Source organism: Acanthaster planci, linkage group LG05 (assembly GCF_054643075.1).
Source record: "Acanthaster planci isolate LZ-2023a linkage group LG05, COTS_SCS, whole genome shotgun sequence".
In the NCBI taxonomy this organism is placed as follows: domain Eukaryota; kingdom Metazoa; phylum Echinodermata; class Asteroidea; order Valvatida; family Acanthasteridae; genus Acanthaster; species Acanthaster planci.
The window spans coordinates 12,983,445-13,008,908 of NC_141781.1; the positions used below are offsets into that span (position 1 = coordinate 12,983,445).

The 25,464-nt window shown below is 39.7% G+C and overlaps 1 protein-coding gene across 4 annotated transcripts; it reads right to left on the bottom strand.

Moving 5' to 3' along the window:
* Nucleotides 1-172: 172 nt before the first annotated feature.
* Nucleotides 173-24,506, bottom strand: malt1 (MALT1 paracaspase). Of its 4 annotated transcripts, none has more exons than XM_022249971.2 (19): nt 24,244-24,506; nt 21,855-22,045; nt 20,791-20,957; nt 19,152-19,338; nt 18,479-18,612; nt 17,357-17,592; nt 15,464-15,560; nt 13,801-13,827; nt 11,681-11,815; nt 10,314-10,475; nt 9,234-9,437; nt 8,400-8,577; nt 8,018-8,095; nt 7,443-7,564; nt 7,027-7,176; nt 6,350-6,513; nt 5,414-5,452; nt 3,793-3,858; nt 173-3,683 (listed from the first exon to the last, which is right to left on the bottom strand). In XM_022249971.2, the coding sequence occupies exons 2-19, from the start codon at nt 21,998-22,000 to the stop codon at nt 3,513-3,515; spliced, it is 2,463 nt and encodes an 820-aa protein (XP_022105663.2). In that variant the 5' UTR covers nt 22,001-22,045; nt 24,244-24,506; the 3' UTR covers nt 173-3,512. The 4 variants fall into 4 exon arrangements, with proteins under 4 accessions (XP_022105663.2, XP_022105667.2, XP_022105665.2 ...); XM_022249975.2 differs by having other exon boundaries at nt 21,839-22,045; XM_022249973.2 differs by having other exon boundaries at nt 24,233-24,506.
* Between the last annotated feature and the right edge of the window lie 958 nt (nt 24,507-25,464).

Below are 25,464 nucleotides of genomic sequence, written 5' to 3' on the forward strand. Positions count from 1 at the left end.
AGGTCACGATGAGGTCAAGATGAATATTTAAAAAAATTAAATATTTATGAAACTGAATATGTAATTATTCATGAACATTTGTATAAATTAGAATATTTAAATATAAATAAATGTGGCTATCCGTTGTTAATATAAGTAGGTAGTGCCAAAGGAAATCAACTAGGTAAGGTACATGTCTGAGCACAATTGACTGTATGACGTGAGTTATCTCCGTCGTATTATGTAAACCAAGAGAGAAAGAACAAGTAGAAATGCAGTCGGCCGTACGAAAGAAGGAATTTCAGTCCAATGCTGTATAAGAACTCAGGCTAGGTGGAGTCTTGCTTCATCCATTAGCAATACATGCACTATGAGCGAGAATTGGAGTCTTACGCGCAATTGGTGAGAGAGGTGACTATCCACACCAGTGGAAGCGACCAGTTTGGGTTCTACCTGGCCGAATACATGTGGCGCTGCCAACATGCAGGAGTAGACCACTTCAATCAAATCCTTAAGGATGTTCTTCTCCTGTACAAGCCTCCCCTCACATTTTAGAGCGCAGATAGCCACACAATAATCTAAAGACAGGTTTCAGCTCCCTTTTCCCCTTCCCTCTGTATAAATATAGAAAAAAACTCCTCCAACTGACAAGCACTCTCTAAAAGAAATTTGCCCCTTTTTTCCTTCTAAACAAATTGTCCAACTTACAAACTGTCTGTAAAAGAAATTGGGCCCCTTTTTTCCTTCTAAACAAATTGTCCAACTTACAAACTGTCTGTAAAAGAAATTGGGCCCCTTTTTTCCTTCTAAACAAATTGTCCAACTTAAAAATTGTCGCAAAACACGCACTATTTTCCCCCAACTAAAAACTGTACATGTACATGTACAGTAGGGCACATTGCGCAGCATTTCGTGAACTGTGTAGATCCATCCAGACAGATGACGGCCCTCTGCACTCCTCGTGTTGCGGATTCATGCATAAAATTACCTCAATGCTTGTGGCAGCCCAACCCCTGTTACATAATGGTTCTTTGCGGATATGATTCGGTTCATGCGCACACGTCGTGCGCATTCGCCATGTTCTTCAGAAGCAAAGATGGCCGCCTGTCGATGTAAACCTGGTCCATGTGTAGCTCCAAAAGTGTGCCCAAAACTCCACATTTCTGTCCTATGATGTTCAGCTCTTCAATGCCTATTGGAATCGTCTTCATTCAGCGATCAAAGTAAGGATACTTTTGTAGTAATTACGCGATATTACAGTGAACTTCGTATATGGAATTCTTCCCAGTACTTGTACTCGGTTAACAGTACTCGATAAAAAATCCCTGAAGTCCAATGACCCGATATCCGATATGGTTCTGACGAGAGGGCCGAACGTGGAACCATTAAGGCATACGACCCATTCGCTGTCTGTGCGCATACTTAACCAATCACGTACGCAAATTATATTGTGGTACTCCAGAATGGTTCCGCGATTTACTTGGGTATTGGTAGTCTGGTTCCTGGACCCGAAAAATTTAACAACGAACCCAGCATACAGAAAATCACAGGCATGTGAATAATTGAGTCTGAAAAATAGACTTCGCCGCGCCGTGCACGTTGTGTCAACTGCTGCAACGCACGTGTTGTGACCTTGACATTGCTAGCCAGATCACTTGTTCTTGTAGCCATGCCATCTGCATTCGGTGTTTCTTTTACACAGTGGCAGGTCTTAAGAGTCTCTAAATTAAGATAAAACTACTTTTGAATTAGAAGTACTCGTACTCGGAATTAGAAGTACTTGTACTCGTACTCGGAAGTGCAAGTACTTGGAAACCAGTACTTGTATTCGGCTGGCAAAGTACTTGCCCTGTCTTTGTACTCGGAAGTCAAAGTACTCGGCAGTACTTGGTACTCGGAAAAAGTACTCGACTACAACACTGGTTCTCCCTCACATATAACTCGCATTGGAAACTTCTGGAAATGTAAAAGAAGCTACATGTATTTCACATATTTGTTTTCTATCTTGTGCTTGTAATTTAAACACTAAAACAAAGAAAGTGCTGTGAGCAAGAGGTGCTGTAACCAAAGTTAAGTGTAAAATCAATGGGGGCCAAGCTGGGGGATGTGAAAAAGAATGTTAAAGAGCAATCCCAAGGGTGGAACAAAATAAGAAATCTGGCCGTAGTATGTTTACTTGGATCCCATTATAGACATGTATGCCAAATAAACCCGTATTCAGCAATATTTTTGGTTTAAAAACTCACATTTGAGACCCGTTTCTGCCGAGCGCCATGGCTAGCTTTCGTGAAAGGAGTGTGTCGTCGTGGCTTCATTTACATCTCATGAATACGGCTTTTCAAAGATTTTGTTGACGTAGCACCATGGAAACAGTTCTCCGGTTGGTGCATGTATGCACTGAGCGGGCGCGGTCACATCAATGCACATAATTACACATACATGTAATATAGTAACACGTGTGTAGTTACGGTTATACACTTTCCCAAGTACAAGGCGCAGAGCCTTACCGCTTTGAACCCATCGTGCCCCAGAGCGCCGACGGGATCCCGATCGGGCTGACGATGGGGCCACCGCTGGTGAATGAGGTGTTGAAGGAGACCAAGATCATTTGATTAATATGGCCTGGTAAGTTCAGAGTGAAGGACAGACGTTTTCAATGTTTTTTATGTTGTTATTTTACTCCGAAAAAGTGTCAGGCTAGGCTGGCAGCTCAGGAGTGAAGGTCTTTGTATGAAAACATATATCTATGAAACCAGGTCCTGCGAGGTCATGACGTTTTTCGTTTCCACGGTGGTGCATGTACATCATCTAAAAAGTATTTCTGCATGGCGCCACCAATGGTACAAACATGGAATGTTTTTGAAAACCAGCAGAATTGGTTCATATTTTTATCGCATTACTATTTAATTGGAAGTCACAGTCCCACTTTACATATATAACTTACTAGTTAGATACCACGTGAGTATATTGAACTGTTTTCCCCATTTTTTCCACCATCGTGGGGTTGCTCTTTAACTCTAGATGCGCAGTGATGGAAATCTACTGTGATAGTGCTACTACCACAGTCAGAACTGTGACCAGCCTGACGAGTTTTTATATTATTTTTTTTCTGCAGTAATCTAATGCAGTTAAGCTAATTTTTGTAAATATTTCTACACACAGATTATGTATTCATGTAAGTGTAATTTAAAATCTACGCTAACAAAAAGAAATCATTCATTGCCAAACAAATCACTACAGTTTTGCTTATCATAATACATGTACAATGAATGTGTGATTTATAACAAAAAGAACCCTTCAGGACTGCCTTTCCATTTGTTACACAGCTATAAGAGTCAAAGACTCTGATTGTACTGACTGTAACATAACATATATTTTCAATGTGAAGTACTTGTACGTAGAACAATCATCTAAAGGAAGACTTCCAATAAACATAGTGTTCAATCACTTACATGTACGCACATGAAGAGTTTATGTCACTGCTGCGCAACAGACAGCCTGAAAAGTGGTGCTTTTTGAAGGGGGGGGCTGCATTACTCAGTGCTTGCAGTCATGTCTGGATAGGTTGCCTCGCTGGGCACAGCGTAGTGCTTCGTCTGCCACAGATTTGACACCAGCGGCTTAGAGATGACCAGTGGCCGGCTCTGCTTGAAGGGCTTGCCCCGGTACTCGCCTTCCACTGTGACTGTGCACTCCAAGTCACCCTGCGAGAGTGCGTGGGATAGAGCATTGGCAATATTAAGCTTGAAATAAACAAATATCAAAACAAAAATAAGCAAAAAAAAGTCATCAAATTTGGATAATTGTTCTTACCCTGAGCCTCTGTAGGTTACGTACTGTAGTTATGATCATCTTAATGACTGCTTGTGAAGGGTACTCCTGTATTTAAAAAGAAAGCTTGGGTTTATTTCAAAACAATGTAAACTCTTCAGTTGATAGGCTTATGCTTTTATCAATGAACTGTCCACATCTAACCAGCTGTCCACAAAGTTTTACTCACTAATGTTGTATCCTGCACTAAAGCAGCATCAGATCACACGCACAGAAAGAGAACATTTAAGACAGCCAAGGGGTCATCCATTTTTGTCATCATTTTCACAAGCGTACAAAGAGTGCATAATGAATGAACAAAAAATGACGGTTTCTCTATGATGCCTGAGGACCCATTATTACTCAAAATGTATGGCTGTTAATCTGCAGTGGTCGACCAAAGAATAGTGGCAGGAGGAAAGCAACGTCCATGACATCAGAGCAAGTCACTTAGCATGCCCAGAATTCAACTTGCTACTGGCAAGAAACACATGATAGGCCTACATCATGTATATACATGTACACTATATTATTGTTCAATAGGCATTGCACGCATGCACAAGTGTGGGCCAGTTTTTTTACATGAGGATTATGTACACTTGTATCATCCATCACACTCGATGTGGAACCATGTGAAACAGCCTGCACATGTGTACAACAGGAGTTGAAACTACAAGCAGACTGCGAGCATATAATGGCGGAAAGCATAAACTATGGCCGGTCTTTCATAATTGCCATTTTTAACATGTTTCTAAAGCGTACACAACCCCCCCCGTGTGTGGTTTGTACGCTTGTGAAAATGATAAAAATGTATTACCCCTAACTATTCCACATTCTGACCTGCTGAAACAGCTTTCCCATTATGACATCATACCGTCACATACATGTGCAAATTTGCATCAACATAAAAACATCATAAACATTAACCCTAACACTCCTCAATCCTCCAACAGGTGAAGGATTGAGGAGCGTTAGGGTTAAGGAGAAAGTACCAGAGAATCCTTGAAAATAGCATGAAATAGGAAACAAATGTGCTTTCATTAGGACTACTTTTAAACTTTCCTATCTGATGGAAATTGTTAACATAGCCCTGGAAATGCACCTTTACATCTCCACCTGATTGTCCAATTTTTTCTAATGTGTTCCTCTTTAATTATATATAACGGGTTTGCCCTTACCCAACGTATATTAATAAGCACTGTATGCTCAGTGCTTGTCCGAGAGCTTGCGAAAAAAACCTCACAAGCTTACTCGGGTGGGACTCGAACCCATGACCTCTTGCTTACTAGTGCAGATGTCTTAACCACTCGACCACCGAGCTTGCTGGGGTCGGCTGGCTGGTCCGAGTCAAATGAAGCAGCGGTACCGCAAACTATTTTTCAAGATGTATTTTTGCGTTGGGGAGATGTTAATTATATATAACGGGTTTGCCCTTAATATACGTTGGGTAAGGGCGAACCCGTTATATATAATTAACATCTCCCCAACGCAAAAATACATCTTGAAAAATTGTTCCTCTTTAGTTTTTAATGATACAAGTGGAAGAGAAGTATGAAGTAGAACAAACACGAGTGTAAGAAAAATTAGTTGCTTTGACTATTCAAAGCAAATGACAGACACTTACAAAGCATACATCCTGCTTGTCCATCTTGATGTCAAGCTCCTGTTGAAAGAAGAATAGGCATTGTAATCAAGGTAGCACTTGACCAGTAAATTCTTCTGATTGGGAACTTGGACTTCAGAGAAACAGCGTGACCCTCACAAAAATTTGCAATGCTAAAAAACATACTAACTTAATGAATATTCATAGTTAAGTAAAAGTATTTTTTAGAAACTTTGGAAATGAAACCTACAGTTGATGCTTGAAGTAATACTGATGATAAATGTATTCAAACAGCAACACTTTTGATGTGTGATGAAATGTGTCAATTATCATTCCATTACCATAGAGCTGCCCACATGCTAAAATGACAGACTGGAATACACATGTATATTGTGTTTTATGGAGCACAGTAAGATTTCCGTATAGGATGCCTAACATCCACTGCTTTTGTAGATATTTGCAAAACACTACCTGTGCACTGACCCGGGCTGTGTACAGGGTACATGAAAATTGAATCATATTTCTGGAAAATTCCCAACACACTTATTCTCGTCAGTTGCCCATGTATATCAAGTCTTTACGTTTAGTGTCTGCTGTTGAGCAGTGGAGTGAATAACGTGTGTGAAGTCTATCATTGCATGGCACCCATCAATGGATCTTGTATTCAAAACACATTGTTTTTCAAACAATTCCTCTGGACAATTGTTGAAACTTGTATGTATTACAAAATGTCTATTTTACGTGAACATATCAACAGCATTTCAGGCAAAACAGATTTCACAGTTTTACTGACGGTGATACATGTATTTCTACATTTCAGTAAGCAAAATTGCATAAGTATTTGTAAGGTTTGTGCCATCTTTGACATTTGATTGGCAAGCTTTGTAAACTCTCAGTTGACCGTTTGCATGCATTGCAAGTTGCCCAAATTCTGGAATCAAAAGAGTCTGGACATACCGGGCTGAAATTCTCCAGTTTGACGTAGCAACTGGTGCTTTCCCCCATGCAGGAAGGTGGGATGTAGGTGTGCATCAGCATGACGTTGGAGAAGCGAGTGGTGAGATCTACGCAGACCACGATATCGTGAGCAAACTCCACCCACATGGGGCTCTCTGGAAGAACTGTAAATTCAATTCCAAGGGGGGGGGGGCATTAGCTGGGGATGTTTCAATCCACATGCCTCTAAAAAATCCAGTGTTTTGTAACTACATATATGCACACGTTGGGCTGACACTGTGTGCCATCACTGTTGGAAGTCATTTTGCAGAGTTCTTGCCTACAGTTTTTGTCATACTTCAGCTGAGACTGAAATGGACTAGTCTACTCGTTCATGTACTTCAATCTCTCAATACATGCAATAACTTTGCACATTCTGAAAGAACTTATATTTTTGAAGATACATGTACCAGGTGTACAGATGTGAGGGGCACTTGTACCGGTACCACTACTGGATGTTGTATTTCGATTTGTGTCTTTTTATTGTGTTCTTTTTATGTGTCTTTCTCTAATGGATCAGTGCCATAACACCAGTACCTTATTTCCAAGGTATGTCTTTAGGTGTGATATCCCAATTTTGTTTGGGGGAAAAGAAAAACTATAAAATAAAAGCGGAAGAAATAATCAAAACCCCTTACGGTGGGCTTCACCCCACATCCTGCTGCGAGCATTGATCTCCTGGGTGTGGCCGCAAGGATTAATGGGATCGCAAAGGGAGCGGGCTTCATTCAGGTCGTGGCAGATCGCTGGGTACTGTATGCCATTAGCAGAACAGTCATTGCGCACATCTAATGATGGGAAAGAGCCAGTGCACCAAATTGTCAACATCAGAGTCCATAACTTCCACGGCTTACATTTTGAAGAGTTCACAGCAATGAAATTTTCATAGATGCCACAAGGCTGCCACAGAAAGGCCATTTTCTGAGTTTAGGATTGAACTGAACATGGCACTTATCTACAGAAATGAGTGCCAAATTTTCTAAAAGATTTTCTACTCCCAAACCAAACATCCAAAACAATTCAATCTCCCTGCATGATGCCAGCAGACATCTACCTTCCATGACGTCTTCAAGGACATGCGAGACCTTCTTGGCCTGTCTGATTCTCTTGATGAGGTACTTCGTAAAAATGCCAGAGGACTGACCGTCCACCTCCCAAGCCTGTGTGTTGGTCTGCCTGTTGGGTTGGAATAGTCCATGCACAAGGAAACGACTGTTAATTATATACTGATGACGAAAATGATGTTGATGATGTAGATGGAAGCAGTAATGACGATAAACATCACTGTGATGTTGATTACCATTTGGCCTACATGTACATGTATGTCTATGACAATGACAATTGTGCCATGTGGGAATTTCCATGATAAGGTACATGTACATGTATTTCACTTCTACGTTTCAATGGCTTAGAAAATTGGGCCAGCAATATATGACTTGCTGTGAGTAAAATGGCTTGCCTTCAAAGTTGGGACACAGTACATTGCTAGCCTCTGAATTTGAATGGCTGGCCCTCAAATCATGGTTACAAGCCAAAAACACTGAACTACATGTATGCTCTCATTTTATTTAATAGGGAAACCCTTAATTGTAGTGCTTTCTTACAAACTGTACTTTGACAACCACTTACGCAGCATAGCCAAACACTGTGTTGCCTCGGACCTTAGGCCGGAACTTTTCAGGTGGGTCTTTCTGTGGGTAGTCATTCCTGAAGAAATATTATAAATGATTTTAAGGCAGGCATTGTGCACTTGTTGAACTCCATGAGTGTCACAGTCTCTGCTCAAAAGCACCACTCACTGCCAAGTCAAAGCTTTTGCACAAACATACTGTAGCAGCACTTGGTAACTTAAGTTCAATAATTGCTACTTTGAGTATGCGTTTTGGCAGCTGTTGATGCATAGTTGCATCAACAGCTGCCACCATCAATGGCCATCTTGAGGTGAAGATGTGGAACTGCTCAGTGCAGTGGAATGAAAACAAGAGAACACAAAGCAAAACAAATATCGTACGGTTTTCGGCATATGTCAAGCAACAGCGTATTGAGGGCAGTATTTCTGTACTGCATAAGATCCAAGACTTCCTGGTCACAGATGCACTCCTTCGTTGAGTAGCCGACCCCGGCGTCCACTGGAACGAGGTAACTTTGGCCATCACTCTCGAAGCCATGACCACTGAAGTAAAACAGGCCTAGGCAACGAGATATGACAAACATGAATACAAAGTACAGAGAGGGGATGTCTTTCAAAATACAAATTTAAATCCACCAACACCACGTACAAAGCAAGTAAGCACATGTGTTCATGTGTATGTACACTGTATATTTGCTTGTCCAATAAATGGGGTTACATGTACTGACCAAGATGCCTCAATCGCTCAACAGGACTGACTCTTAGTAATGTACAAGTATTCTTTGCAATATCTCTTGCCCAAAATCTAGTACGGGGCAAAGACATCAACACTGTGTCAGTGGATGGACCTCTTCTTAATTTAGACATGTTTGTATTCTGTACTGGGTGATGTGGAGTTCACTTCTACAAAGTAGTGTTTATCTATTTGATGAAACAAAGGATTCTTAAAGGATTGTGTGGTTCAAAGCATGAGGAAAACCTAAAGAGAGGGCAATAAAGGAATTTTAAGTTTAAGAAGTGTTAGGAAAGCCCAGCAATTACATTCCAGAGAAAAACCCTTATAACCTTAATCAGGAATCTGAATCAGGCATGAAAATCCCTAATCCACATGCCAGAATTTATAGAAGGGTTCAAAATGGGGTCATACTGGAAAGTAACCCTGTGCCCACCAGAACTCCCGACAAGTTTATGCTTCAAGTTTTCAAAGCTACTTACCATAAACTCCAGAGTTTAGTAGGTCGCAGAAGGCACTTAGAGCAAACCTCATCTCTTGGAGGTTCAAGTCCAGGAGAGACACCACCTTGAAATCCAGCTCTGACAGGACCTTGGTCAGGTTCTCCACGTCACCCTCAGGGGCTTTGAGCTGCTCTGCTGAACGGTAGTCCATGTTGCCAATTAGCAAGGCCACCTTGTCCGTTGCTAAAATGTAAGGCAAATAGTGAGAAACAGCTTTTTGATAACAGTGTGTTGTCCCAATCATATTTGTTGCAACCAACTTCATCATCAGGATACAATTTATTTGGAGCTACTCTGCGAGAAATGTTGCCAGGCACAATGTGGAAGCCTACTGGGAACCAGTTAGGAACCAGCTACTGGCAGCATACATTGTACATCGCATACACTTTGGCCAGCACGTTAGAAGAGTTCACATTTCCACATTTACAAACACGAATGTGACAGAGATAGGAGTACAACACCACAGGACAAGTTCAAGCACAACCAACCATTAAAGGTGCAGTCTCTCTGTGGAATTATGATTCTTTCTTGCAAGCTGTCTTTTTGAACATCTAAAGATGCATTTTTGGAAAACCGAAATTAGAAGTGTGTGCAAGCGTTGACTCACCCCACACGCACGTGTGGCTGCATTCAACTGAATGTGAGAATGTGTCCGACATTCAAAATATGACTCGGCATTTTTCGAACGGAAATCAAAATCCTAGAATATTCTTGCTCTCGGAATATGCAATATTCACTGCACTAAAACTTCATCAGGTTTGTTCTTAGGCACACATCTTTAGATTTCAGTAATTTTGTTGCCTCAAAGGAATATAATACACAAATAACAGATGATGAATTGTACCTTTAACTACAGTTTAACCATTGTTACTCAAATGGCACATAGTTGTACTACTATGTCAACCTTTAGGCATGACTAAGCACAGAGGTAAGCACAAGATTAAGCACAGAGGTATCTACTGGCAGAATATACATTGTGTGAGATCACAGAGACTATGAATGTAATTCTGAGAAATGCAACCGACGCAAAACAGTCCAAATCTGAGCACTGGCTTTTACCATAGAATCGACAGTTGGAAGTCGGTGGTGCCAGACCACCACTAATGTTCAGCATAGCCTCATTGGAGAAGACACAGGCATATTCGTTGTATACCCGACACTGGTATACGCCATGGTCTTCTGGCTTGACCTGAAGAAAATGGAACTCGGGTTGTTTGGCATCTGCAACAAAATACACAAGGTTTGGATAATTCAAGTGCACCTCCTAGAACTATTATCATTTATCAAAGCAGTATACGACAAAGTATGCAAGTATATTGTTACATAAAATTCTAAAAAACAAATCAGAATTTACCAAAGATCTGATCCATAATCCTACTCAAATGCAAATATCCAATATATACAAAATCCATATCCTGCTGATATCGAGATATTTATTCAATTTAAGTATTATATACAAATGTGCTTTTGTAAAGCAGAGAGAATTTACTCCAATCAACCTTGTGTTTTCAAGTCAAAAGGAGAGAGAATTTACTCCAATCAAGCTTCTGTTTTCAAGTCCAACTTCAAGTAAATGCATTTTGATGTGGAATCCCACATACATGTAGTTCCTGTGGGAAGGTTGCATTTCATCACTAGCTTTCCAAGAGAAGGACAGATCTATTAACCACTTCCTGCTGGGGAGCCCGGTTTTGGCACTGTGTGTTTATATCGTGGTCGGGGTCTCTGAAATCGGACAAAGGGAATAGTGGAGAAAATCCAGCCTTGTTTTGAAACAGTATACCACGGTTTGGGACATTTACTGTGAGTGGATTACCACCGGGGACAAAAGCACTCGACCAACGCAGGGATGAGCCACACTGCACCGCTGCACACTAGACTTGCCCCTACTGAAAAGAGGTCGGCAGCGCACTGTGCTAGGTTCATGAACAAATGAAAGTTACATAACAACGCACAATCTGGGCTCTTTTTACAAGGTTGCAGGCCTGGCTGAAATACTCGGGCGTCAATAGATTTTGTCTGTCAGACTAGAGTGTCCACCAGACAGTAATTCATGTGTGTTTAAATTCCATTAATTGCAATGATGAATTTTTGAAGAATTTTAAAAACTGAAAATCTTGAAAACGTCCAGATTATGTGCACTGTATTTTTCAAACACCCCGGCAGTAAGTGGTTAAGCCTTACCCACTGTGCATATGTCAAATGTTATAACACATGCCAATATGGAGTGCGTTATAATGTATCAAATAAAGAGTACACATGTCACGAGATGCATGTATATGAAGGATATTAGTTGTGTAATTACTAACTGTGATTAGTCAATATACCGAGAGACAGGCTTTTTAAGAAGTACAAAACTCTTTCCTGCCCACATCTTTTTAGTTCCTTCCTTTTTTCTGCAAATGGCACAAGGAGTTTTTTCTTACTAGGAATTTCTTGGTGATTGTGGTACCACTGGTAGTAGAGATTTCCCTGGGAAACAGCGGCGTGACAGGCCAGGATTTGTGGCTCCCCAATACGGCAGGAAATGCTCTGGGGATGGCGAACAACCTCAATCTTATCTGTAAATAAAACGTGTAAAAAGCCAAGAAGAACTACATGTTCGTATACATCAATGAATTTCAATGTACATGTACCTGTGATTTCAATGGACAGCCATGGTTTATAATCTAGAAAAGAGACTGAAGTTAACTGAGGTACCGGTAAAAAAAAAAATGAGAGTTGAACCCAGATTTCATGCGAGACTTTGATTTTCTGTGGACGTGATTTTGCAAGTTACACATACAGAAGTTAAAAGTACATTACATTAAACATCTGACTGTTTATAATATACATATAAGTGGCCTGACTCACTGAATCTACATGTTGGTCTGAAAGAAAATATATGCTAGAGCCAAGAATCGTCCCACCTCAACCACAGATTCTGCACCTTGACTGGCCGAGGGCCAGTAATACCATGCATTTATTACTTTTGCCATCTGGCTCTGCATGGCCATGCTTTTACGCACTGTGAATGGCTGATGTGTTGCAAACTCTTGGAGGTGCCCTGTTGTGAATTGTCCATATTCCCACTACTTTGTAGAAATAAACCGTGCTGTATATGTTTTAATACACCTCCTAAAATCATGAGCAAACTTACAAAATTACACAAATTCAAGGCAGACATACAATTTGTTTTGGAGCTGCAGGATTCCTCATTCCTGGCAAGAACTAGGATTCCATTAAGATAAAATGCCACAGACTACATGTACATGTACATATACATGTCTACGATGCGGGAAGTTTTGGTGCTGGAAGAAAATATTACCGCACAAAGTCAGTTTTGTACGCACCAGGATGATGTCACCTTGGTGTGTATCAGTCCTTCACAGATGTGCTACAATTTGCTCATGAATATTTATGAGGTGCATTTATTTCACCCACTGTAGTTCTATCCATCCCAAGCCCCTGCAATACCATCAAAAGTCATCCAGTCTTCAGCCAAATCACAAGCCATTCATATTAACCATGACAGAAGCATTTCTCATCCTATTACTTGCGACTGTTCTTGTGAAAGACTCGTGACTGGAGTGAATGGACTTGCCAAGGACAACATTACAAATGATTATCTTATTCGATTAGTGTCTTTAGAATAACTAGAAGTTTCCTGAAAACATGATTATACATGTATTCCTTTTGTAAATACTTTATGTAAACTTCTAAGGGAATGTTAAAATACACATAAAAAGCTGCTTCCAACAATTAAAAAACCAACTGACTATAATGATTCAGGAAATAATGTACACTATGCGAAAGTCTGAGAAGTATACATGTATGTACATGTATTGGTAGATTTTACTACAAAACACATACAGAAAGTACATTATGACATCATAGCTATTCATAGCTATTTTTTGGGCAACATGGCTTTCACATCCAGCTGCACTGGGTTAATGGTTTCACTTATCTGCTGTGCTCACCCGATTGAACAGATGATTAAGATGACGTTACAGTCACGCACCCATTTTGCATTCCAAAAGAGGGAGCCATCACAGTACATTAATTCATTGCATTTATGGCAAAACATGGCTGATTTCGGGACCACAAATTCCATTAAGAGGTCCCAATTTTTTTTTATCAAAACAAAGAGCACGTGCAAGGACATCCTGCCAGTGTTCTACAAATACAGCCACTGCTATCAATGTCTTGGGCAAAGACAAAATAAAATCAGGAAAAAATGTACACCGCTCATTCTGCGCAATTTTGCACCTATGGGCATGCGGGATAAGTGAGACTGTTGTACTGGTACGGTGCAGAACCCAATGGAAGCCTTTTACAGGTGGTATGCTGGAGCAACTCGTAAAGATTCCAAACCTACATACTGACGGGTTTCAAATAAATTTCTGTGGAAGGACATGGACCAATTATGAGAAATACACTGCCACGATCATAGACCTGAAATGCTGGAGCTTGAAGCAGCCCAGGGGAAAACCCCAAGTTTCAGAAATCCACTCGAGATCCTCCCGAAACTCCAAGAAACCCTCAAAATGTACTTTGCGGTACTTACCAGGATAGGACTCAGCAAGCCTTGCATCTGTAAAGGAAAAAAAACAACAGCGAATGGTTGAATGTAGTATTCATGGAGTTTTTTGACCGAAATAAGAGGGCCTGTATTACAGGAGAGTAGACACCAACAGACTGATTGCGACTGCTAAGTTGTGTGATCTATAGTGGGTATCAAAATGTATCATAAGTGTCATTTATCACAAATAAAACTGACGGTTGGTAAAGTACTGAGACAACTGATGTGCTGGGCACTATATGGAAATCAGCATTATTTTTGGTAAATAAACTATGGAAGGACGCCACGTTTGTTGATATTTGATACCCACCAGTGTTGTATTCGAGTCCATCACAAGTCATTCAGTCTCAAACAATTCACAAGCTATTCAAATGAGCTGTGACAAAAGCATTCTTTTTTCATTGTTCACCCTGTTGCTGTTTTGTCACTGTTCACAATGTTACTTATGATGATCCGCCAATCGGTCTATTAATATACACAAAAGCGACCATGCTTCAATTTCACCATTTTTGCCAATATGAATAAGCCTTTTGCAAGTTAAATTGAATAAAATCTGGTACAATAAATGAGTTCTTTAAATTTACGTGGACCTAACAATTTTAATGCTTCATACTAAAGACACCGTTGCTTTACCTAGTGTACATGTAGCTTCGTAATAGACACCTTGCACCAATACACTCTTTTCAATGGATAAGAAGGGCGCAAAGGAACAAGTCCATTCCAGAGATGGTGGTCGCTATGCAAAAGCTTGCCCGGAATCATGAAATATAGCAACGGTGTCCTCAGTCTGGGGAATTCAAACTGTTATGTGTATGTGTAATCAGATAACCCAGTGTACCAGATTTTATTTAAATTTAACTCCCAAAAGGCTTATTGGACTTTTATTGCTGAAACAATACACTTCCCTTCCTCCAGAGTAAACATGGTAAAGAAAGGTCTTACACCATTTTCGAAACAAGGTCCTTTTGTAAACATCTGACTGAGAAGATGTACATGTAAAAATGCTGCACTCTTAATTGGAACATTCAACTCGTGCACAAAACACTTGGAGTTGGGTTCTCATACTAACTGTATTATAACTTTTTTTAATGAAATTGGTGAAACCTGAAACCCTTCAAAACAAATAGTTGGATTACTACCGGCAGGTTCATTGAAATTTGGAGTGCAAGCTCTTGTGTTTTTGCTTCATATTCCACTTAAAAGCAAATGTGAAGCAAAGTTGATATCTCAAAGCATTCTTGGCAATATTGGCCGACGCATGTTGCAATATCTTTGGACATACCGGTATGTAGTAGACAAAAAATTTGAAACTTTGCATTCACATTTGTGTGCAAAATAGGAGAACATGTATAAACTGACCTGTAATCTTCAGCTCAGTACAAACAGACTGAGATGACGTACATGTACAGGATGTATACATGTACCTCAAGTACATGATTGGCATTCTCTCCATTAAAAATTGCTAAAATAAATTACTTGGATGGTTCTGGACCAATGAATCTGACTAAACTGGTGCTGCTGCACTTAAATGTGTGTGATTTCACATGACTGCTATGGCATGGCTTACATGACAGGCCAGCCTGGCTTTGGAGGGTCATTCATTTGTCTTTAAGTGATAGACAGGTACTACATGTGTACGTGTACTCACCCACATTGATGCTGACTGTGATGCTGGTGATGCAGCCAGCCTTGTTCCACACTCGGCAGCAGTATTTACCCTGGTCCCCGGTAGTGGATTGGGCCCACTGAACAAAACAGAAAGCAAATGATGGGATGAACTAAAACCAAAAACAAAATTCACTCCCCTTTCTAATAATGAGGAAAAGTATTTCTGAATATACTGTGTCAAATCTAGAAAAAAAGACAACCATTGGTCGGTGTGCTCACAGACTCTGCATGTACACATACATCTAGTGTTGTTTTTATTTTGGGGAAGTACCGTCGTTTTTGCCAATAGGCTGTGGGATCAATAATATCAGTGCATTTACCGATATAAAGTCCATACATGTATTATAAATGCTTTATGATGCATGTACAGATATTACAGACTCTTTTTACTTCTATGGATTATACATACTTTTTCTAAAAATGGGGAGAAGAGCTTTTTTTAGATAGGTGACACAGCTGAGTGCATCCTGAGAAATGCAAGGAAATCAGTTGTCACAGCCATACAACAAACCAACGATTCCTGAAACAGGAAATGAGCTGATACAAGGAAAAAAAGTCAGCCTACATGTACGTGCAGTACTGAGAGCCTGTACGTGTACCAGTAAAACAGTGTGCATTGCATGAAACACATAAAAATCTGAAGTTAATAATATTTCATCCAATATGTCCAAAGCAAAGAAAATCAACTTTTTGACATTTCGGTTAACAGCCACTAGGGAAAAGTGGCAACTATGAAAAATTTACGCTATACTACAACATACATTTGCACTGTACATGTTTATGTTTAAAGGCAATGTACAGTACACGTATCTGTATTTTACTAGCAGTTAAATTCATTCAAAATATTTCATGTAAATGTATTTGAACAACATATGAAGCACATCAGATTTCATGATGGCAACAGGCATACATGTACATGTAAAGGATCAAAAATGTGGCTAAAACTACAACAGCGAGGTCTCTTTCAAATGACATATCACTTCTAAAAGATTGCCATGTGCTTTGGCCATTTGGAGATCAAATTTTCTTGACCCGCATCAGCTGTGCCATATTTCGAAGACACTCGGATCAGCCCATCGAAAATGTTTGGATCAACCCGTATGCATGTACATGTAAAACACTTCCACACTGCACACATTGTGGCAGAGTGCGACTGTGAATCATGGTAATTTCACCAGTATACATGTACAATGACAGTGACTTGCCAGATACGGTAGAACAGGTGGTCAGTATGTTTCGCCAAGGGAGCCTTGACAGTGACTGTTTTAGGTATGTACTTCCACCAATGAATTATCAGCGTCCTGTATTCATAGCTGGCAGTTCTAGTGTGGAATTCACTCGGATGTCACTGGTGTTTCCTTTAATTCGACTTCCTTTCCAGTTGTAGCTTCAGGCTTCAATTTCACGAATGTAATTCCCTACGACTAGACCCTCTGGCTTAATGCACCATCAAATCTGTCTGTAATACTACAAACATTTCAATTTGGGTGTTGCTGCGACAAATATGAAAGACTGCAAAATTACACTGAGCTTGACCTTGGTCTACCTTGATACCTTGTTTGTGATAACAATGTAAAGTTGCTTCTCCAATGAGAATACCCTCCTCCGCAAATCCACTTATAGGCACACTATTTTCCAAATTGAAAATGTACATGCACACACATACATTGTAAATTCACATTCCACAGGGCAATGCATGTCATTTAAAATGTATAACGGACAGATAGACATGTTTACTAACAAGAAATGTTTTAAAAAGGATTCTGCAGCCCAGTGTGAAACAGAAACTAGAGATGAGGCTGCAAATGGGAAATAAATGCTTTGGTCTTGTATCCAGAAAACACTTATAAGAGCAGTGCCTATAGAACCTTACGTAGAGTGTTTTGTCGGTCTGGTCCCTCAGGGCATGGGGCTCCAAAGGACCATCTCTGGATGAGTAGCCGTACCGGTACCACTGGTACTTTGGGGTAGGGCAACCAGTGGCCATGCAGGTGACCTTGATGGGCTTGCCTGGGCGGACAGAGAGGGACACTGGGGGCTGCTGGATAATCTGGGGTTTTGCTATGTGTTCCAAGTCTTCATCTGAGTCCAGGAAATCACGCTCATTATCTTTAAATCAATCAAAAAATGGATTAGAAAAAATCAATACTAATCAAATTAACTGATGTAAATTTGACAATAACAAATGTACTAGTACAAGTAGTCAAATACCTGCTTGACAGGTAACTTTCTAAAAGTTGTGGGAACTACATACAGGTACATATTGAAACATAGATGTGGGGACCAAGGATACTGTGGGGATTATTTTTTGTCCCCACAAATTAGACATGTACACATATGCTATTAACTGAAGTTGTTTCATACCAGGTAAACATTTTCCCTTACATCTGTGCAAAAACATAAAATTATATCATTATTTACATGTTCTTTGGCATAAAAATGAGCTGAAGCATCTACAGATTTAAGTTACACAACAACTGCAGACAAGGAAACAGCAACAAGTACAACTGAGATAATGTACTATTACAAAAACTGCATTGAAAAGACATGGTTTGCAAGTTTAATGAATGAAGGCAATAGAATGGTGTATCATAAAATCTGTGTTTATAGGACGGTGGACATTCTTTGGAAAAGTTTAGAAACTCTGTAAGTTTGTTGGTATTAACTTCTGTGAACTTCACAATTTGGTTATAATTTCTATCCATAATTCAAGAGTTGTTTACATATGTGGTTTTTTAGAACAAAATCATGAAGAGAATTTGTTCATGGAAACTGTCAAAACAGACTGGTGTTTCATTGATAAAACAACAAGCAACACATGCAATGTACGTGCATAGACTTGCAGTGTAGTGTCCCATACATAAATGAAGAGCCGCTGTAGTCTTCTGTTTTCACTATGGAAGTTTATTTCTTTTTTGAAGATATAAAGTATTAAGTGTGGAATAGTTAGACTCGTTTCGGAGAATGTTTTTAGCTAACATGCATGCATACATACCATAGCTAGCTGGGTACACTTCAAGATAGGCCCAGTCTGTGAATACTTGGCTTATGGCTCCATTGATGGTATGGTACACTTTGCAGCAGTAGGCTCCACTGTGCTTCTCACGAACTGGACTAATCCTCAGGACCCTTTTGGGTAAAAATGGCCGCAAGGAGATGTTCATTAAGAGAGTCTTCTTCTCAGAAATTGAGAAAGATTCTCAAAGAAACAATGTACCATTCATTGTTCCTTTAGGTTTATTTTCTTAAAAAATTGCTGTTTTAAAATTCTGTGTTAAAATAAAACATTTTTTTTCTCCTGCTGTCATTTTTACCTAAGACTACTGTAAAATAATTTTGTTACTTTTCACCTGCATACGAATACACCGAGTTGCACTAGTCGTCACATATTTTAGATTTTCGAAAGTGGGACATCAATTTTTGGCATTATATTTCATTCTCATATTGGGCATTATTCTCAGTTTCTACGACTTATTGCACCAGTAAATATTTTACAAAGGCATTTTGGATGTGATTTAAAAATAAATAAATAAATAAAGGAAAAAATAATCACAAATGCTAAAACTTTTGCATGCTACATGTACATTTACCAGTATTTTCTAATTCAAGGGTTCCAAAGTGCATTGTCTGGGGTTACTTTCAGGCTTTATAAAGTGTTTACGTCATACCTGTCTGTTTCATTTTCTAGCTCTTCTAGTTTGACCTCCTTCTGATCTCCACTGGTTTGGGCAAATGCCCGGTACCAGCAGTATTGGGGGTAGGGGAAGCCCTTGGCATTGCAGGCAAGCACAACCAGGGAATGAGGGCCAGCTTGGACTGACTGCGAGCACGGAATTTGCAGGAGACGGAGCTTTTCTGCGACCAACAAATGGACCAGTAATTGAGAAAGACCAGTGGGTAAAACTGCATGTTGGCTGACCCAGTGACAAGGTCAGGTGGTAGTTTTTCTGCATTCACATTTGTTCCAAATAATCACTGACAGGAATAAACTGCACAAGAATAAAAAACGCCTGTATGCAATCAATGCATGCCTTAGGTTCAACCATATGGGGGATTCATCAAGTCGACCTTTTCATTCAGCTACAAATGTAATAGCACGACTCAACATCAGGGCATCATCAACGGTATGAAATTTCGGTTGAGTGTAAACACACATATACAAGTACTGGTACCAACCCTTAGCTAGTGGAACAATACATGTACATGTAAGTCAGAAGAAAAACCTAGCGTCTAAGTGGTAGTACATCATATCCTGTTCTGTGCATAGATAAATGAACCAGCTTCTGCAACTCTTTTATAACACCAAACATTTGGACGATATTTGTGTCAAATTGGGCTTTATGTGTAACTGAAAATACACAAAACCCCCCCAAAAAAAGATTCTTGCCATCCGACCAGTTTTAAAAATGACTTTCAGAACCTTACTTCCCAGGCTGGATTATTAAAAAAGTCATCACCTGTCTAAAATTGTCGTTGAGGCATTATGTGAATCAGCCAAAAATACGACGTTATATGTGAGAGTTGTTCTGGTAGGGTTTTCAAATTGCTCCATGTGGTGCTATCCATGTAGGTAACCATGCACAATACAAAGACATCCATTACGTGATAAAACATACTGTCCGTGTTCTGCCGTCTCATCATGTCCTCCCAGGACAATACCAACGTTGTTGGAAACTGCAATGTTGATTGCATCTGCTTTTCAAAGTTCAGACTAAAATTGGTTTGCTGATATCATTGACAAGATTATTCTCATCACAGGCGTGAGAACAAACCGACTGATCATCACCAACGCTGTCAGAAAACACACCAACGCTGAGACTGGTAGGCTTGGAGCCCTTCATTATTGTGTACAAACTATACAACAGCAAACAGTTGTAGGTACCCAGTATTTCAACTCCGGTGTACTGCATCACACTTTAATGAAATGGCAAAATGAAATCAACAACTGTTGTTTTTCTTTTTGAGTCCACTGGACCTCAAAAACTGAGAACGTTCTTCTCATATTGAGTTTGAAATACATGGTTTTAAAAAAATGAGACCTTGTCTCTGTGATATGGGTATACATGTACTCTACATTATAAGACATACAGTACATGTACATGTATTGCAGAAAAATTTCCTCCATCGTTGGACTACATCTGTAAGTGGACTTATCAGATTTTGCTGACATACATGTACTGTACATTAGGGAATTGGATGCAGAAAAGGCAACGTTCCACTACATGATTGGTGCTTCTGATGATGAGGGAAAAACAAAAATTAGAATGTGCCATGTAAAGACACATGCCACGTCGAAATGACACACACCTGGCTTCTTCAGCAGACTTAGACACTTCTCGTGGGACATCTTGTCCAGGTAGGATATCAGCTGACGAACAGTGCGCCCCCTGCTGCCAAGATTGCGCAGCAGATTTAGCGAGGGGCTGCCGTAATACTCGTGAATTGCCAGGGCAAACATTTCAATTTGGGTGTCGCTGCAGGGAAAGATGGAAGACGGTAAAATCAGAACTTGATCTATCTTGACAGCCTTTTATTAATGCAGAGCTGCTTCTACAATGACAGTACTTTCCACAGTCAGTACATGAGCACACAATATGCCAAAAATGTGAATGTTTACTTTAAGAGTGCAATTGTAAAAACAATGTGTGAAGTGCATAATTCAACTGTATTTTTGGCCAGAGCATTCAGAAGTCACACCACTGAATGTATCGAATATAAGTTGGTAACATGTGACTGACAACCCATCAATACAATTTATTCAGGTGTTGTATGCAAAACAAATAATTATTAGTTTAAAAATTTCCAAGAGGTGACAGATGGGAAATTTCCTCTTGCTTGGCTTTTACAATGTACATGTACTGTGCCATTGAGTAGAATATTCCTGTCACCTCATGAAATTATTCTTAACACTACACTCATCAGTATTCATCATATTTGAATGAAATGAACATGAAGAATCAGCCCAATCCCCTGTTCTACAATTTGATGTACATGTATATGTACATTGTACTGGCCATGTCCAACATTTATTGAGCTGCAGGGTTCAAAACTCACAGGACAATAGCATTAAACTGAAACACACTTGCAAGGTTGTACACCATTTGTAAGGCACTGCAAAAATAATGCATGATTTTGAATGCATTGTACTGCATGCATTATGCCATCTGTGATTTGGTTGTATAGACATATGTACGTGTACATGTACATGTGGATCATGTCCACGTACATGTACCGGTACATTGTATACGTACATGTAATATAATGGGCTCTTTATGTTCTGTGAATCTACATGTATCCTATCATACATAGTAAATCATTTGGCGTCAGTTTTATCTCTTGGGGGAGGATGAGTTACCTTCATGTGGACTTACTCGTATATCTGGTCTGGTATGTTGGCAATCAGTGCCCTCCAGTTCATTTTGTTGCTGCCCACATCTAGGTATTCTGAGAGTTTCAGCAGCACAGAGAATGGTATATCACTGATCAGCTTGTTAGGGTCCATTGTACTTGTCAACATTGCAGCACTGCCTGCTTTTTAAACTACAGGACTCGATCCTTAGCGCTGAAACAAGACAATACAGTGATCCATTACAGTGTGAACATGTATTACACTGTGTGAAGTCAAAACTAAGTTTCCACTGTACTGTGACAGAGTCTGAAGTGAACTTTGAACCAGCCACAGAAGTTACTGGTAAAGGTACATGAACACTCTTCTATGCTATCAACAACCAAGTACAAATGTACATGTAACTTGACAACTACATGTAAATACCACCATGGGAGGTCGGCACCATGTGCTTTAAGCAAAAACAGTTTAGGTGACACAAACCTGCCACCTCTGAATAAGGAAATGAGGTTAAAACAACGACGGCAACACAAACCATGCACACCTACATGAACAGGTACATGTACATGTACAAAAAATAAGTTTGTAACAGTGTCAAAGACATTTTGGTAGAATGCTGCTGATTGGTTGCTGATGAGTTAGAAAATCAATCTCTGAACGGTCAAAATGGGCAACACAAGCCACCTTAATTGATATCCCTCTGATGTCAAGCAGTGTGATTAAATGCTCTCTATTGGAAGTGAAGCTAAAGTACAGTGTACATGTACATGTACAGTACATACATGTACATGTACAGACTTGTCCTCATCCCAATCACGATTTTTGCCCGGTACCAAATAGTCACTTACTGTAATACTTAGGGGACAAACCAGTAGCAATGTGCAGAAAGGGTCGTGTACATGAACATGCAGCAAATAGGGACTAGTTTACATGTACATGTACAATGTAGGTGGAAATAAAGTTGAAACTACATTGTAGGAACGAGGTTGAGGAGAGTACTGTAGTATGGTGGACAGTGGTACATGTACAAATCGCATTTTCTTCCAATTTACTGTCCTAAATATACCAAAAAAAGCCAGCCCCAAAAAGCCACGGTAGCATTATTGACAAAACACTCTTTGAGGCTGCATACCTTTAGGGACCAAACTTTTTTGTAAGAATGGTCTGTAGAAAGAGTATTAGAAAACAGAGTGGGCCCAATGGCAAAAATAAATCCTTGTGCGTGCCAAACAATGGCTACATGCTTTGCTAGGCATGCACAAGGGAAATCCACTACAAACATAGGGCGAGGTTCCCCTCATTTTCTCCTCAATGACGTACATTAATGTACGATAAATGTACATTCAAAATTTGCATCTTGGCATGAACAGAAAAAAAACCTTTTATAGCAGGTAGTTGAGCTTTGAAGACAAATGATGCTACATGTACATTTGATTGGGATGCTTCAATCTTTATTTGAACAGATAAAATCAGAGACAACATGTCTTCCTTAGAGGAGCTCTTTAATTATACAAAATGAATATTAAACTACATGTAATGGCAACATCTCGGTACATGTACGGAGTAAAGCGACAGCTTTTGTTCACCAGGCAAACAGTCTAGACATACATGTACAGGTACATGAAGAAAAAGCACACTGTGTTCCTTATCTTTTGCATCCTTTTCCTTTGTGTATAATATGGAAACAAAGTCTACTTTTATGAAATAACTTAAATGTACATGTACGGTGCATGTACATGTATCTATATTCTCCTTCATGTCAAAAAGATTGTGTTAGTGAAAAGAGGACAGGGAATTGGTTTTTGAAGGAAATTACGGTGGAAAAATGGCAACATACATGACACAACGGAGAAGCGTGAGCATTCAATAAAGAGGTGTGAGCAGACAAAACAGTGAATGTACTGGTAGTCTGGTTCCTTCTGGATGATGAATCTTGATGAATCTGTACATCACAATGGCTAGGTTGAGTAACCAGATTTAAAACATTAATGGTGTGACCCGAATGAGCGGCAGGTTTGCCAATATCTGACTATTTTCAAAATTTACCTAAACTACTACAGTGTTAGGAATAGGTCTGCAGAACAGATGTTCAAGGTCAAAATGTTTGTAACAATTGATGGACTTTGTTTCCTCATTCTGGTCATTACAACAAAAATAGAATACTAAAGCTAAGGAACACTGAGTGTTATACGCTGTCAGATACTGATTCCCGGTTATGCTCGTAAGAAAAGATTTAGCGAAAAGTGCCATATATAAATAAAAAAATCTTTGCGCAACTTGTTGACGCTTTGTTAATGCTCGTTGCCGCTACATAGCATGACTCTAAACAGCAGGCCCACTGACTCGCAGGAAAAAGTCCTAAATTGTACCATGGAGATTTCCTACCTCCATGATTGTACTCACGTGGCCCATACCAGATAATGGGACTGAGTGCGAGTGCTGATGAGTTTTTCACTGTCAATTGAGTGTCGTAACCGGCGATAAACGTCTCCGATTACACAACGAAATGTCGCAGAACTTCCCCTCTATGCACCTTCATCATGCTCATGCCAAAACTAAATGCTTATTATTATACTTATGATATACAACTGATTCATTGGTTGTCGACGAGAATTCCGGCATCGTCGAAAGGTATTGCCCACGCACAGTATGCGTTCCAAGTACGTGTGCGTGACTGAATTTGACCTCAGGCCAACCACTTATCTTTTTTCATGATAACACATACACGGTGTTAGGCTGATCTACGCGAAGAGCTCACTGTTTTAGAAGAAAATTACTTAACAAAATTGAACAATATGCCTATGAAAATGCAACAATTTCCACTTGCATTCGGTGCATAAATTAGTAATAAATATCGAAGGATAAATTATCCCGAACTACACGTTGGGTTTTAAAATTCGCGCTAAATAAAGAAAAAAATTGGGAAATTCTGGGGAAATCCCTTTTCGTCTTTTTGAGTCTGGTTCCCTGACAAGAGAGTCTTTGACAAAATTCAGAACAGGTATCATTTACGGTTAAAAAGTATTTTCATTTCATTTTCAGATGTACTTTATATACTTTATACAATATGCAATCGCATGAAATACAAACTAAGTGTTGGCAAGAACTCCCTTGAAAAACTGATCTAGCGGTTTTCATTTAATTTTTTCCTGCACTGTGGTCGCAATCTGACACATACGAAGTGTATAGCAACAGGACGTAAGCGTGAGACTATCACTGTGGCAGGATTTTTGCCCGTAAACCATGTCTCGATCTCTGAACCATGAACCAAACTCACCCTGTAAACTACTACGTTTTTGTGCTTCCAGCACTTTGCCTGCAACTTCATAACTATTGGGAGGGTATTCCCGCAGTGGCAAGTCGAACTTGTGCAGACGGTATTCGAGTCTGCACCCAATTGCAACCACCCACCACTACGCGAATACTTTTTTTTAAACCTCAAGTTCAAATTCTAAGAAACATATAGAAACAAAATGAACAATAATGAAATAGCCCTGCACGCGCAGGATTACAATGTACCTGGGAAAAAAAATAGATGCTGGCGTGGTAGGTCGGTGACTTGGACACAGTTGCGGCACGATCCTGCTTAAAATTAATCAATTTTTATTTTTTTCCCTTGAATACAAAACGAACTT

What these genes read in the sequence shown, in the direction of transcription:
- malt1 (XM_022249971.2), bottom strand. Translation starts at nt 22,000, where the DNA reads ATGTTGACAAGTACAATGGACCCTAACAAGCTGATCAGTGATATACCA. An exon ending in ACTAAACTCTGGAGTTTATG is followed by an intron (nt 8,578 to 9,233) that starts GTAAGTAGCTTT and finishes CTCGTTGCCTAG; the next exon opens with GCCTGTTTTACTTCAGTGGT. An exon ending in AACTGGAGAATTTCAGCCCG is followed by an intron (nt 5,453 to 6,349) that starts GTATGTCCAGAC and finishes TTCTTTCAACAG; the next exon opens with GAGCTTGACATCAAGATGGA.